The sequence below is a fragment of the Saccopteryx leptura genome, chromosome 6 (assembly GCF_036850995.1).
Source record: "Saccopteryx leptura isolate mSacLep1 chromosome 6, mSacLep1_pri_phased_curated, whole genome shotgun sequence".
In the NCBI taxonomy this organism is placed as follows: domain Eukaryota; kingdom Metazoa; phylum Chordata; class Mammalia; order Chiroptera; family Emballonuridae; genus Saccopteryx; species Saccopteryx leptura.
The window spans coordinates 78,130,382-78,144,044 of NC_089508.1; the positions used below are offsets into that span (position 1 = coordinate 78,130,382).

A 13,663-nucleotide genomic window follows, 5' to 3' on the forward strand; every position below is an offset into this window, starting at 1 on the left:
GAGAGGCGGAATGGTGTCTCAGCAAAATCAGAGAACTTTCAGTGCTTTACTTGTGACAGGTAAACTTGATGTATAAGTGGAAAGTGGTTTCTTTTCCAGCTGAAGTTTTACAGAATTCAGTGACCCTGGGTTGGATAAGAGGGATATGTGAATAGGAGTCTTCCTTTCCCTCTGCACTTTTTTGTTGCTGTATGGGTCTACTTACGAAATTGTATGATTTCTTTTGAACTTTGAAATGGTTATTCTAAGCCTTGCCGTGTGATTAGGAAGCATTAAAAAAAAATGTATTCTAGGAACTGGCAGGGTAGCTAAGTTGGTTAGAGCATCGCCCTGAGCCTCTGTCAGGGCACATAGACAAGTAAAACAACAAATCAGTGTTTTTCTTTAAAAAAAAAATATCAATCAAGAAAAATTTTAATGTATTCTAATACTAAAATGGTTAAACTGGAAGAAATAGTATTCTAAAATTTGATATAATAAGGCTAGTCTTTCTTTTGGACAATTAACCAAATTTATTTACTTTTTCTGTCTCCTCCCCCCTTTCTCAACTTTTACTTATGAGCTCCAGTCCTTGTGAGCAGACAAAGATCAGATGCAGGGAGCAGATGCCGAAAAGCATTAGTCCTATTAAAACCACAGTGACCTTTGTGTTTCATTCTGCTGTGCTCACTGGTTGTAATGTCCAAATCCTACTTGAGCTTTTATATGGCAATCATAAAGTTTTTGTTCATTTGGTGAAGATCTTCAGGTTCTCAATTTTAGGTATTTTCTTGTTACTAAAATTAGTTAAATCTGGCTATCTGCTCATAGAAAAGTTTTTTGAAGATATGATTGGTTATTGTGGCCAGTGATGAGTGAGTAAAAGAGATGAGGTGATTAAGATGTACCTCCTATGAAGGTTTAAGTTGAGACTTTTGCAGCCTTCCTGCTTGAGTCCTTGCCTCATGGCCTGCGGGGGAAAAATCATGTTGGTATCAAGCTTCAGAATGCTGCAGTTTTGATATGGTAGAAATTTATTATAAGGGAGTCTATTGATGCCTTTTTGTTGTTAAGAAAACTAACTAGAACATTTTATAAAGTTTAAGTTTTTATACCTTGGGAATTAAAGTGATATCATACTAATTATCTTTCTCTCCTTTATCTTTGCAGGGGAAAAATTATTTTAGTTTTGGAAAGATCCTCTTCAAAAATACCACTATATTCCTGAAATGTGAGTTTTTGCATTTCATGAAGTTTCTGTTTGAGCTTTTGAGTGATCTTTTAACTTTTAAATTCTGTTTTCTATCACTGATGTCTTACTCTCAACGTAATTTCTGAAATTTAATAGTCCAGCACTGTCTAGGAATAAACATATGTAGTATAACTATGTCTCTTTCACTGAATAATCTTCAGAATACTTGTGTAAACTGTTTTCTTCTCTGGCTTTTCTGGTGTTTACTATATACAGTTGATTTCTTGAAAAATGAGTGGGTCAGGGATTCTGATTCCCCATGCAGTAAAAAAATCCATGTATAACTTTTGATTCTCCCAAAACTAAATTGTTCTTCAGTATCTGTGGGGGATAGATTGATTCCAGTACCTTCCTTACCCACCCCCTTACCCAAATCAGAGGATGTTCAAGTCCCCTATATCAGTGTTTTCCAACCATGAGTCTGCATAGGGGTGTCGTTCTGCCAGAAATTTCGTGGCGGTTGTGAAAGAGTTAATCACCCTGATATTGTGTGAAGATTATAAACCCTATGGATGGTTCACTCTTTCGTGAACTGGCACAAAATTTCTGCTGGGCCGGCTCCCGGGGGCTGAAAACTACTGCCCTATAAAAGTGGTTTAGATCAATGCGTACAGTTGACTCTCTGCATCTGCGAACTCTTTAACTGCTGATGAAAACAGTACAGATACTTATTGAAAAAAATTCATATCTAGGTCCTGGCTGGGTACCTTAGTTGGTTAAAGCATGGTCCCAATCAGGCCAGGGTTACAGGTTCAATCCCCAGTCAGGGCATATGTAAGAATCAACCAATGAATGCATAAATAAGTAGAACAACAAATCAATGTTTCTTTCCCTTACTGTCTCTCCCTCCCTCTCTCCCTCTCCCTCATCTCCTTCCTCCTCCCCTCCTGCCCCCCCTTCTCCCCCCCCCCCCGCTTCACTTTCCCCCTCCCTCTTTCCCCCTTCCTCTCTCTTCCTTTCTTCCTCTCCTTCCTCTTCTCTCCTTCCTCTCTCTCTCTCTAAAATAAGTAAATAAGTAAGTCAATCAAGAAATCCATGTGGCCTGACCTGTGGTGGCGCAGTAGATAGATAAGAGTGTTGACCTGGAATGCTGAGATCACCAGTTCAAAACCGTGAGCTTGCCTGGTCAAGGCACATATGACAAGAAAGCAGTGAACAACTAAAGTGACGCAACTATGAGCTGATACTTCTTGCTTACCCCACCCATAAAATCAATAAATAAATTTTTAAAAATCCATGTGTAAATGGACCCATGCAGTTCAGATCCTGTTGTTCAAGAGTCAGCTGTATAGTTAGAAAATTGTGTTGGTTGATTGCTAGCATGGTGTTTTAACCTGTTCTGAATTATAGAGATAACACTGATTTTGCTTTTGTGTGCCTGTTAGATATTTACTGAACACATGACGTAGGTTTGTCAGATCATTGGCTCTGGATGAATATGTTCAGTAAATCTATTGTTTACAAAAGTAGTCTTTTACAACTTGGATCTTTGCAAGAGGAAACTCAAAGACATTATCAGGAAATAGGAATTATTTAGAACAAAACCAGTCTGTTCAGTCAAAAAACCACTGTCTCTGAATCCAAAATATCCCATTGTGTATTAAAGAAAAGCTTCCTTTTATTTCTGAATCTGGTTTTATTTTAGAGAACAAATGATCATGGATGGTTCCATTTCAAGATCAGGGATAAAAATCTAAGTTACCTATGACTGCTTCTATGTATATCTCTCTCCTTGAAAGTGCAAAGCTGGATGACATAGTTCGATGATTTCATCTTTTAATCATTTTGTAAGTAGTTATAGAAAACTTACTATGTGCCAGGCACTGTTTGAGACAGCAGGGAAGTGATAGAAAAGGCCCTTCGCTTGAGTTTATAGTCTATTGGGGGTGAAGGAGGCAGGTAGAATTTCTATGAAGAACATACTGACCATGATGATATAATCTCCTGATTAATGACTTAAATTTGATTTAAATCAAATCTACTTGGAGACATTGGTTTACTAGTGAGTAGCTTTTAGGTGTAGCATTGTTTTGTCTTTTGTCTGACAGCCTATATACTATTCTTTCCTTTTATTATATACAGTTTTTTCTCACCTGTATTTTGATCTAATGGTGTTTTGTCAAGTTACATATTTTGAAGTGTATACATTTCTTATTTTGGGGAGGGTTTGCAGCTCCTTTAAGTTTACCATTATCTTTCATTTTACTTCTTGCTTTCTCATATTTACCATGTTTCTGATCTTATACTTTTATGGATATGTTATATAGCTTTACATGAATTGTCATTTACATTTTCATTATCTCTTAAACCATTCATTCAAAGTTCTAACTGGTGTCTTTTAACATAAATAGTAGTATTTTTGCAGCCAAGTTTCCTTGCAAGTCTCTTATTTAGGGAAGCTTCTCAAGTCTCTTGTTTAGGTAAACTTCTTATTGGCGTTATTTAATTAATCCCATGTCTGTATGGTTCTTCTGAGTTCATAGTTCATAGCAAGATTGCAGTATTCTTTTTTCATTCCCATAAATTCTGTTCAGCACATCAGATTTTTTTTTTTTTTTGATAGAGACAGAACAAAAGTCAGAGAGGACAGATAGGTACAGATAGGAAGGGAGAGAGATGAGAAGCACCAGTTCTTCATTGTAGCTCCTTAGTTGTTTAGTGATTGCTTTCTCATATGTGCCTTGACCAGGGGACTACAGCAGAGTGAGCGACCTCTCGCTCAAGCTGGTGAGCCTGTGCTCAAGCAGGATGAGCCTGCGCTCAAGCTGGCAACCTCGGGTTTTCGAACCTGGGTCCTCTGGGTCCCAGTCCGATGCTCTATCCACTGCACCATCGCTTGGTCAGGCAGCACATCAGATTTTTATGTATTTTAATTGAGCCTTGTAAAAGAGTATCATTTTAAAGATTATTTTGCAAAAACAGTTTAAAACAAAGAAAAGGGAAAGGTTATAACTTTAGGTGTGCTTCTTTTGTTAGGAACCAAAAGTAGGTTCCTGATGTTCCATGTTTATCTTTTGTCATGTTTGTGTAAAGTAGGAATGTATAGTATATTTTCTCATCTATAGCAAGAATAGAAGATAAAAGGTAATGCTGACTTTCCCAGGTGAGACAGCTAATCCGTCATATAGTCAGATTTACACTCCTAAAATTTTAGACTGATGTCTTGGTCCACTAGAATATTGTGTTTCAGGCTATGTTTAATAAGTTATATGAGGCTTTTGTGATTACATAAAGTTCCTTGAGGGCTCTCAAGATGGGTTTTGAAAAAAATCTAATACTCTTCTATTTTTGCTTTTGCTATTCCTACCTTCCCCACACAGGTCTGCTTTTTATCCATAGTTGTTTCTATCCAATCTTGGTATCCTTCAAGGTTTAAGTCATGAATATTTTCCTTAGTCAAACTATTTTGAATATTGCCTTGTGACATCTCTAATGTTGTTACTCTATCTTTCCAGCTAGAATGTAACCTATTTAAGGGACTTAGAAATTTTTCCCTTCTATTCCCATTTTGGCCTAAGGCAGTACTATGTAGCATCTTCTTTAAGTGCTCTGCTCAAAAAATAATTGAATGGTAATAGAAGATTGGTTTTAACTTAGGACTGCTTTATTGTTTCCAGGTTTTTCCCAACAGAGAAACTGAAATCAAGGTGTTTTTGTTTCTGTATTTTTCCGAAGTTAGAAGTGGGGAGGCAGTCAGACAGATGCCCGCATATGCCCGACTGGGATCCACCTGGCATGCCCACCAGGGAGCGATGCTCTGCTCATCTGGGGCCTTGCTGTGCTGTGCCTGGAGCCATCCTAGCGCCTGAGGCGGAGGTCACGGAGCCATCCTCAGCGCCCGGGCCAATTTTGCTCCTACGGAGACTTGGCTGAGGGAGGGGAAGAGAGAGACAGAGAGGAAGGAGAGGAGGAGGGGTGGAGAAGCAGGGAGAAGCAGATGGGCGCTTCTCCTATGTGCCCTGGCCGGGAATCGAACCCAGGACTTCCACACACTGGGTTGATGCTCTACCACTGAGCCAACTGGCCAGGGCAAAATCAAGGTTTCAAAGCATAAAAATAGATACAGTTTCAAACGTTAATAGCTGCTTTTTTGTGTGTGTGTGGGTAACAATACTTAATTTTCTCTGATGGCTATCCAGTTCCTTTTGCATATATTCATTACCTTCTGTTCAGAGAAGGCATGATCATTGAGTATTTCACAAAAATTCTTCTTTTATAGTTGATGGAGAACCTTGTGCAGTATCTTTGAATGTAACCTGGTATCTGAAAAGTGCTGATTGTTACAATGAAATCTTCAACTTTAAGGTAAGGAAAATAAAATTACAGACTTTTTTTTTGGATTTAGAGATCATCAGGTCCCAACTCGAGAGAGGAGGGAGTGTCATGTAACTGTAGAGGAGAAAAACTGAAACTAGAATCCCTGCTTCCCAAGTTACTGACCTAGCTGCCAGCAGTTCTTAAATTCTCTAGTCTCAGAACTCTTACATTTTTAAATATTATACAGACCTCAAAAAGCCTTTGTTCATGTAGGTTACTATATGAGAAATTAAAACTGAGAAAATAGCCTGACCAGGCGGTGGAACAGTGGATAGAGTGTCGGACTGGGACACAGAGGACCCAGGTTTGAAACCCCAAGGTTGCTGGCTTGAGCGTGGGCTTATCTGGTTTTGAGCACAGCTCACCAGCTTGGACCCAAGGTTGCTGCCTTGAGCAAGGGGTTACTTGCTCTGCTATAGCCCCCCCTCCCTGGTCAAGGCACATATGAGAAAGCAATCAATGAACAGCTAAGGTGCTACAACGAAGAATTGATGCTTCTCATCTCTCTGCTTCCTGTCTTTCTGTCCCTATCTGTCCCTCTCTCTGTCTCCCTCTGTCTCTGTCACAAAAAAAACATTAAAAAACCCTGAGAAAATGGAGAAATATTTATTAATTTTGAAATAGCAATTATCAACTCACTGCATTTTTTTTTATAGAGAGAGAGAAAGGAAGAGAGATGAGAAGCATCAACTCATAGTTGAGTCACTTTTAGTTGTTTATTGATTGATTCTCCTACGTACATGCCTTGACCGGGGGCTTGAGCTGAGTGAGTGACCCTTGCTCAAGCCAGCAACCTTTAGGCTCAAGCCAGCGACCATGGGATCACTTTGATGATTCCATGCTCAAGCCTGTAACCCCACGCTTTAGCTGGCGAGCCTGTGCTCAAGCTGAATGAGCCAGTGCAAGCTGGCCACCTCGAGGTTTTAAACCTAGGACCTCAGCGTGCCAGGTCAACACTCTATCCACTATGCCACCACCAGTCAGGCTTCTCTGCATATTAATATAAAAAGTTCTTAATGAGAAGTAACTATTAAAACAGAAGAGTGGTGTTTTGTAGTTTTTCAAATCTCTTTGTAATTTTTGTTATAGTGGACAGCAGTGGGAATCTTGTATCCTTTATTTAGTTTGTTGCAATAAGTTACTTTGGTTGAAGTATATGCACAAAATATGGCTTCACACAGATATGTAGCTGGAAAGGGGAATGGTATTTTTAAAATGTTTTCAGATAATTGTGGATATTCTTTGATTCTGTACCAAAGAGTAACAAGTGGAGTTTCTTAAAGGTTAGCTGTAATGTGGAATCTGAAACCAGAAGTGAACTTTTCTTTTTTTATTCTGTTAGAGTAAGATAAATTGGTGTGTTTGTACTTTGAATGGCCTCTTACCCATGTTTGATTTTGTAATGGCATTCATTGGTCATTTAGAAAATATTAGTTGGTTAGTATATAAATTTTCCAAATACTAACTCAAAATTATATTTGTCAGTATCGCCCTCAGTCTCATCAGAACCTCTTTAAGTACTGGAAACTGTTAAGTTCATAGAGAGACAGATAAAAAGTTTTCCAAAATTCCAATTTTTGCTTTAAAGTTCAAGTTTTATCATCGGCAGTGAATACTATCAGTTGTCTTCATTGAAGTGACAGCTTCCTTTTGCCCACTTTCTAGAAAATATCTCCCAAATAACCATGTCTAAATAACTAGTTTGTCAGTTATTCTTTCAAGTAAACAAAAAAAGTAGACAGTTTAGCTTATAAGTCAAAACAGTTGCAAAGTGCTTTATCTTGACATAGTTATTTATAATATTTTGCATACTTCCCGTTTTTTCTAATAGAATGTTAAAAAAACGTTATGTACTCAAAGGTTCAGATTTAATAACTAACACATTTTACCGCTTCCTCAAGGACATTCTTACATAAAGCTGGTATTTTTTTGAACTGTAAGTTTGTTACTGAAGAGTACAGTGACTATAATTAAATGCCACTGCCTTGGTTCGTGGTAAAGGGCAGCAGTTATACCCATTATTACTTTTGCACTATCAATACAAGACAGATGTATGATGATGCTGAAGATGAAGAAGAAGAAGAGAGGGAGAAGAAAATAGTTTTGACCTCTTAGACCTCATGAATGAAACGGTCCATGGACCACACTTTCAGAATTGTCATACACTGTAATTGAGCATTGAAGATTTACAGCTCCAAATGGATTTTTTCAGGCCTTTTTTATTCTGTTTCCACCCTCCTGTTTGCATTCTTTGTTTTTTAAAAATTTTAAAGGCCTTGGCTGGTCAGCTCAGTTGATAGAGTGCTGGCGGGGCATGTGGACATCCCTGGGTTTGATTCCCAGTCAGTGCACACATGAGAAGCGACCATCTGTTTCTCTCCTCCTCCCTCTCCCCCTTCTCTCTCTCTTCCCCTTTCGCAGCCAGTGGCTCGGATTGGTTTGAGCGTTAGCCCTGGGCACTGAGGATAGCTCGGTTGATTTGAGTATTATCCCCAGATGGGGGTTGCTGGGTGGATCCCGATTAGGGCGCATGTGGGAGTCTGTCTCACTATCTCCCCTTTTCTCACTTAAAAAATTTTTTTAATTACATTTCCCCTACTTTTCTTGAGGCTTCTTTCAAAGGTAATCTGATTGGTCTTTTAAAAATGTCTCCCATTCAGTCGATTTTTCAGCCTTAAGCATTTTGAATTTTTGCCTTATATTAGGGTTTGAATAATCTTTTTGTGGTGTTGGTAATTGTTTTTTGCATTTGTTATACACATTGGGTAGGATTGATAGGAGGAGTACTAAAAGTACTTAAGAATTTAGAGAGAAATGATGATATCGTCAGAATATGGTTTGAAATATTGTTCAGTGATCTTTTTCTCCTAATCAATTACTAATTGAATTTACAGTTAAAAACTTCAAACTTCATATATTTGAAACTTGTAATAAACTGGTCAAGAGCTTCATAGGTAGTACAAGTTAAGAATGTAAAAATTATTTCGAATTGTCACAGGACAAAATTATGGAAATGACAAACAGATGGAGATGTGATACTGGACCTTATAAAAAAGAGGGCAAGATTAGGCATGTAGGTATCAAGGAAAAACACACAGAACTGATCGATGTAGCCACAAAAATGAGTTTTTTCACGTTATCAGCAGTGGGCTGTGAATGGCTACGATTTGGTGCTCTATCTTAGCTGATGAGCACAAATATATCTTTTAGTTGGTGGTATCAATTTAGTCAAATAACTCTTATGAGTATATTTTCTTGTGACAAAACTCTAGAGTCTGACAGTTTCCCAGTCTTACTAGAGTTTTTACAGGATCTACCCTTTGTGAACTATAGACTAGACTTCAGAGTCTAACATTGTTAGTCTTGGGTATTATTATATAGTCTTTAGTGCTCCTAAATTTTAAAATAGTAAATCTCAAACTCTATTTGTATTATAGGTGATCTGTATGTTGTAAATATCTTACGGATGAAAAGTAAGTTAAATACTTTGTATTTTCTCTATTTTTCTAGGCAGGAGATGTGGAGACATATTTGGAAAACCTTAGAGAAAAAAAGGGCTTATCTGGGAAATATCAAACATCGTCAAAATTGTTCCAGAACTGCAGTGAACTTTTTAAGATACGGGTAATGTTTGGTAGTAGTTGGAGGGAAATAGGAGAAATGGTGATTTCTATTGTCTACTACTCCCCAGTTCTTCTGACAGAAATAAGTTAGAAACATGTTTTGATAGATGCATAGCCAGCCACTTACATATTTTCTTATCATAGAAGAGGATGTACTTTTTTTGGTGGTAAAACGCAACCCCCTGATTTCTTTTTATTGTGGTAAATATACATAATATAAAATTTAGCATTGTAATCTTTTTAAGTGTGTCATTCAGTGTCATTAAGTACATTCACATTGTTTTGCAACTGTCACCGCTAGCCACCTCCAGAACTAACACTTCATAACCATTAAACAGTAACACCCTCATACACGTTCCTGGTAACAACTATTCTACTTTCTGTCTCTGAATTTGACTATTCTAAATATCTCATAGAAGTAGAATCATACAACATTTTGGCTTCTTGTGCTTAGGAAAGTGTTTTCAAAGTTCATCCATATAGTATGTATCAGAATTTTATTCCTTTTAAAGGCTGAATAATATTTTCTTATACATATGTACCATATTGTGTTTATTAATCCATTGATGAGCATTTGAAACCCCCAATTTTTAATTCTATTGTTATCTCATCTAATTGATGTATGTCCCCAGAGAAAGCAGTGTTTTTAGATATTACTGCTGTAGACCTGCAATCAGAGGGTTGAATTTCACAGATATAAGTGGGTTTTTGAAAATTCCCTTTTCCTAGAAATAGGATTTGACACAAATTTTTTTAAAAAAGAATATATTTGCAGGTGTTAAAAATAGTTATTGTGCCTGACCTGTGGTGGTGCAGTGGATAAAGCGTCGACCTGGAAATGCTGAGGTCGCCAGTTCGAAACCCTGGGCTTGCCTGGTCAAGGCACATATGGGAGTTGATGCTTCCAGTTCCTCCCCCCTTCTCTCTCTCCTCTCTCTCTCCCTCTCTGTCTCTCTCCCCTTCTCTCTCCTCTCTATAATGAATAAAAAAAAAAAAAAAGTTATTTTAACTATAGCCATTGGTTTGTGTTTACTGCATTTAAACATTGCTTCTGAATGTTTAGCAAATTGCCTTGAAGAGGCAAAAAGTTCACGGAAAGCTAGGTTTTCTGTCTAGTTACTAGAAGTAGTTTATTGATAAGGATTTAATTGAATAGTTAGTAATAAATGAAATAATTGATAATTGTACTATAAAGATTGAATTTTTATCATAGCTTAGATTTTATGGACTTGGAGGAAAAAGAAAATATCTTTTAAATGGTAGAATAAGAAAATGGTAGGAACAATGTGATGTTGAGAGAGAATTTTCTGTTGGTTCTCCAAATTTATCCCCCAGGATAGGAGATTCAGTTGGCCTTTCCGGATTTGATTGGGAAAGCTTCCTATTTTTTACTGTTGCCCCAAATTTCCTACTTTTAGATATACTGTAATCTTTCTAGGGTCTTGGCATATACCCCTATTAGTAAGGTTTCCTCTCTTCCAGTCTAATGAGTTGAAAAATGTGGTCTAATTACTCAGGAAGGAGAATGCCTCATCTGCTAATAACTGGTAAGAAAGGTAATTGTTATAATTAGAGTAGGTTTTTTATAGCCATGAAGTGGGTATGGTAGAAGGAGCAGTGAGCCCAAGAGTTAGGAATCTTAGGTTCAAATCCAATTTCTACATAAAGCTTTATATCTTTGAGCCATATTTTCCTTATCTGTAGAATGATAAGAACTAGGATCCCTGTATCCTAAGTGTATATCTTTTATCTAAGGCAGTGGTCCCCAACCTCCAGGCCACGGACCGGAATCGGTCCGTGGGCCATTTGGTACCGGTCCGCAGAGAAAGAATAAATAACTTACATTATTTCCGTTTTATTTATATTTAAGTCTGAACAATGTTTTATTTTTTAAAAAATGACCAGATTCCCTCTGTTACATCCATCTAAGACTAACTCTTGATGCTTGTCTCAGTCACATGATACATTTATCCGTCCCACCCTAAAGGCCAGTCCGTGAAAATATTTTCTGACATTAAACTGGTCCGTGGCCCAAAAAAGGTTGGGGACCACTGATTTAAGGTTTTGTTATTCTTATAATTCCTATAGAATTGAGGGGCCAGTTGGCTTTGGTAGTATTTTAGTTCCCAGCAGGGTTTTATTCAGTTTTTTGTGGTTAATTGAAAATCTTTTTGTCTATCAATGCCATATTATATTTACTCTTATAGTGTGCTTTAATCATTTTTGTGGATTTTGAACTACAATTTTATTATACATCTTTAATTTTAGTATTATATTTCATTCATAGAGCTTTCCTGGGGATTTTGTGCGATTGCCTCTTTTAGGAGAAAAACAGGAGGTAATTGTTTTCCTTGTTAAATATTTCTAAGAGTAAAGTAAAAATTTTGAATTAATTTTTTTTCTTTTCTTTTTTTAATATTTAAAGGCTAAGGAGAATGGAACAAATCTTACCTTTACTGGAGATAAAATTGTAAGTGTGGAAGGGAATTTGGGTCATTGAACACATATTTCAGTGTTCTTATGTTTGTTAATTTTGAATTATTTAGGTATACTGACATTTAAAAAGAAACTTAAGAGTGGAAGCTATACACCAAAATGTTAATAATGGTTGTTACTGAATAACTATGTATGTGAGTTTTATTTTCTTCTTTGTGTTTTTTGTATTTTCCATATTTGCTACAATCATTCTGTATTGTTTTTGTAATTATTACCCCATAAATATGTTCACCTAAAAATGCCAAGGTGAGGTGCAAAAACACTTCTTTGAGATCAGAAAGAATTGCAATTCTGGGAATCACTGATTCCGGCAGAAACTCAAATAGTGTTCTGATTAGGAGGTAAAGGCAAGGGGCATTTGAGAGAAAGGGAAGGGGAAAAATTATGTGAATTGAAGGGAGGAATATCTATTGATGATAGTAAGTCAAGGAATGAATTTCTGTAAGTAAATAAGCTAATATTTTCTTTTGCTCTAAAGAATGTCTTTTTATTTTTCAGTCTGGTTGTCTGCTTTTCTGTTAGCTTTGCAAATAGTTGTTTAGAATATAGTGTTGCTTTGGCCCATTCTAAAGACTTGTGGAGTAAGATGTGCAAAGCAGTTCCTCTGCAGTGACAGCTCCAACTTCATTTTGAAGTGGCTCCAGTTATGTTATTTTTCACAACTATTACTTGTAAGTAGGAAGAAACTTATGAGAAACAACCTTAAATTCCATCTAAAATTATCTTGTGATGGAATATAACTGAAAGAGATTTTAGAAAATTGAAGTAGCCCTGGCCGGTTGGCTCAGCGGTAGAGCATTGGCCTGGCGTGCGGGGGACCCGGGTTCGATTCCTGGCCAGGGCACATAGGAGAAGTGCCCATTTGCTTCTCCACCCCCTCCCTCCTTCCTCTCTGTCTCTCTCTTCCCCTCCTGCAGCCAAGGCTCCATTGGAGCAAAGATGGCCCGGGCGCTGGGGATGGCTCCTTGGCCTCTGCCCCAGGCGCTAGAGTGGCTCTGGTCACGGCAGAGCGATGCCCCGGAGGGGCAGAGCATCGCCCCCTGGTGGGCAGAGCGTCACCACTGGTGGGCAGAGCGACGCCCCTGGTGGGCGTGCTGGGTGGATCCCGGTCAGGCGCATGCGGGAGTCTATCTGACTGTCTCTCCCCGTTTCGGCTTCAGAAAAATACAAAAAAAAAAAAAAAAAAAGGAAAATTGAAGTAGGTTGAAGACTAAATATGCCTTTAAATTTTTATAATTCACTTTTTTTTTTTTTTTTTTTGGTATTTTGCTGAAGTGAGAAGCAGGGAGGCTGAGAGACAGACTCCCACATGCACCAGAGCGGAATTTACCTAGCGAGCCCACTAGGGGGCAATGCTTTGCCCATCTAGGCCGTTGCTCCTTTGCAACTGGAGCCATTTTAGTGCCTGAGGCGGAGGCCATGGAGGCATCCTCAGTGCCCGGTCCAACTCCTCTCCAGTTGAGCCCTGGCTGCATGAGGGGAAGAGAGAGATAGATAGAATGGAGAGGGGGAAGGGTGGAGAAGCAGATGGGTGCTTCACCTGTGTGCCCTGACTGGGAATCGAACCTGGGACTTCTACATGCCAGGCTGACGCTCTACTGCTGAGCCAACCGGCCAGGGCCTATAATTCACTTTCTAATTTACTTTCTAATTCACAATAACTAATTCCTCAAAATTTTGCTAGTTAAAAATATAGAGGAAAGATGATAGCTGTACTTTGTGGGTCATGGATAACGAAACTGCTTAAAACTTTTAATTTTATAACTTTATTATGACATAATATAGATATCTCAAAATTTACTCTTGTAAAACATTCGAATCTGTGATTTTTAGTATATTTACAAGTTGTGCAACCACCAGTCATTATCTAATTTCAGAACATCTTCATCACCCCAAAAAAGTAGTGGCATAGCCATTAGTAGTCACTCCTCATTCCATCCTTCCCTGAGCCCTAGTCAGCCACCATTTCTGTCTCTGAGGACTTGCCTGTTCTGTT

At 38.0% G+C, this 13,663-nt stretch overlaps 1 protein-coding gene across 2 annotated transcripts in view; it reads left to right on the plus strand.

Moving 5' to 3' along the window:
- Positions 1-13,663, plus strand: part of TMEM87A (transmembrane protein 87A) — a 53,515-nt gene that overhangs the window by 410 nt on the left and 39,442 nt on the right. For both annotated transcript variants that reach the window (XM_066343773.1, XM_066343774.1), the window contains exons 2-6: positions 1,150-1,210; positions 5,451-5,536; positions 9,059-9,172; positions 11,459-11,509; positions 11,597-11,641. In XM_066343773.1, coding sequence (XP_066199870.1) covers positions 1,150-1,210; positions 5,451-5,536; positions 9,059-9,172; positions 11,459-11,509; positions 11,597-11,641 — 357 coding nt within the window. The remainder of the gene's footprint in view (positions 1-1,149; positions 1,211-5,450; positions 5,537-9,058; positions 9,173-11,458; positions 11,510-11,596; positions 11,642-13,663) is intronic.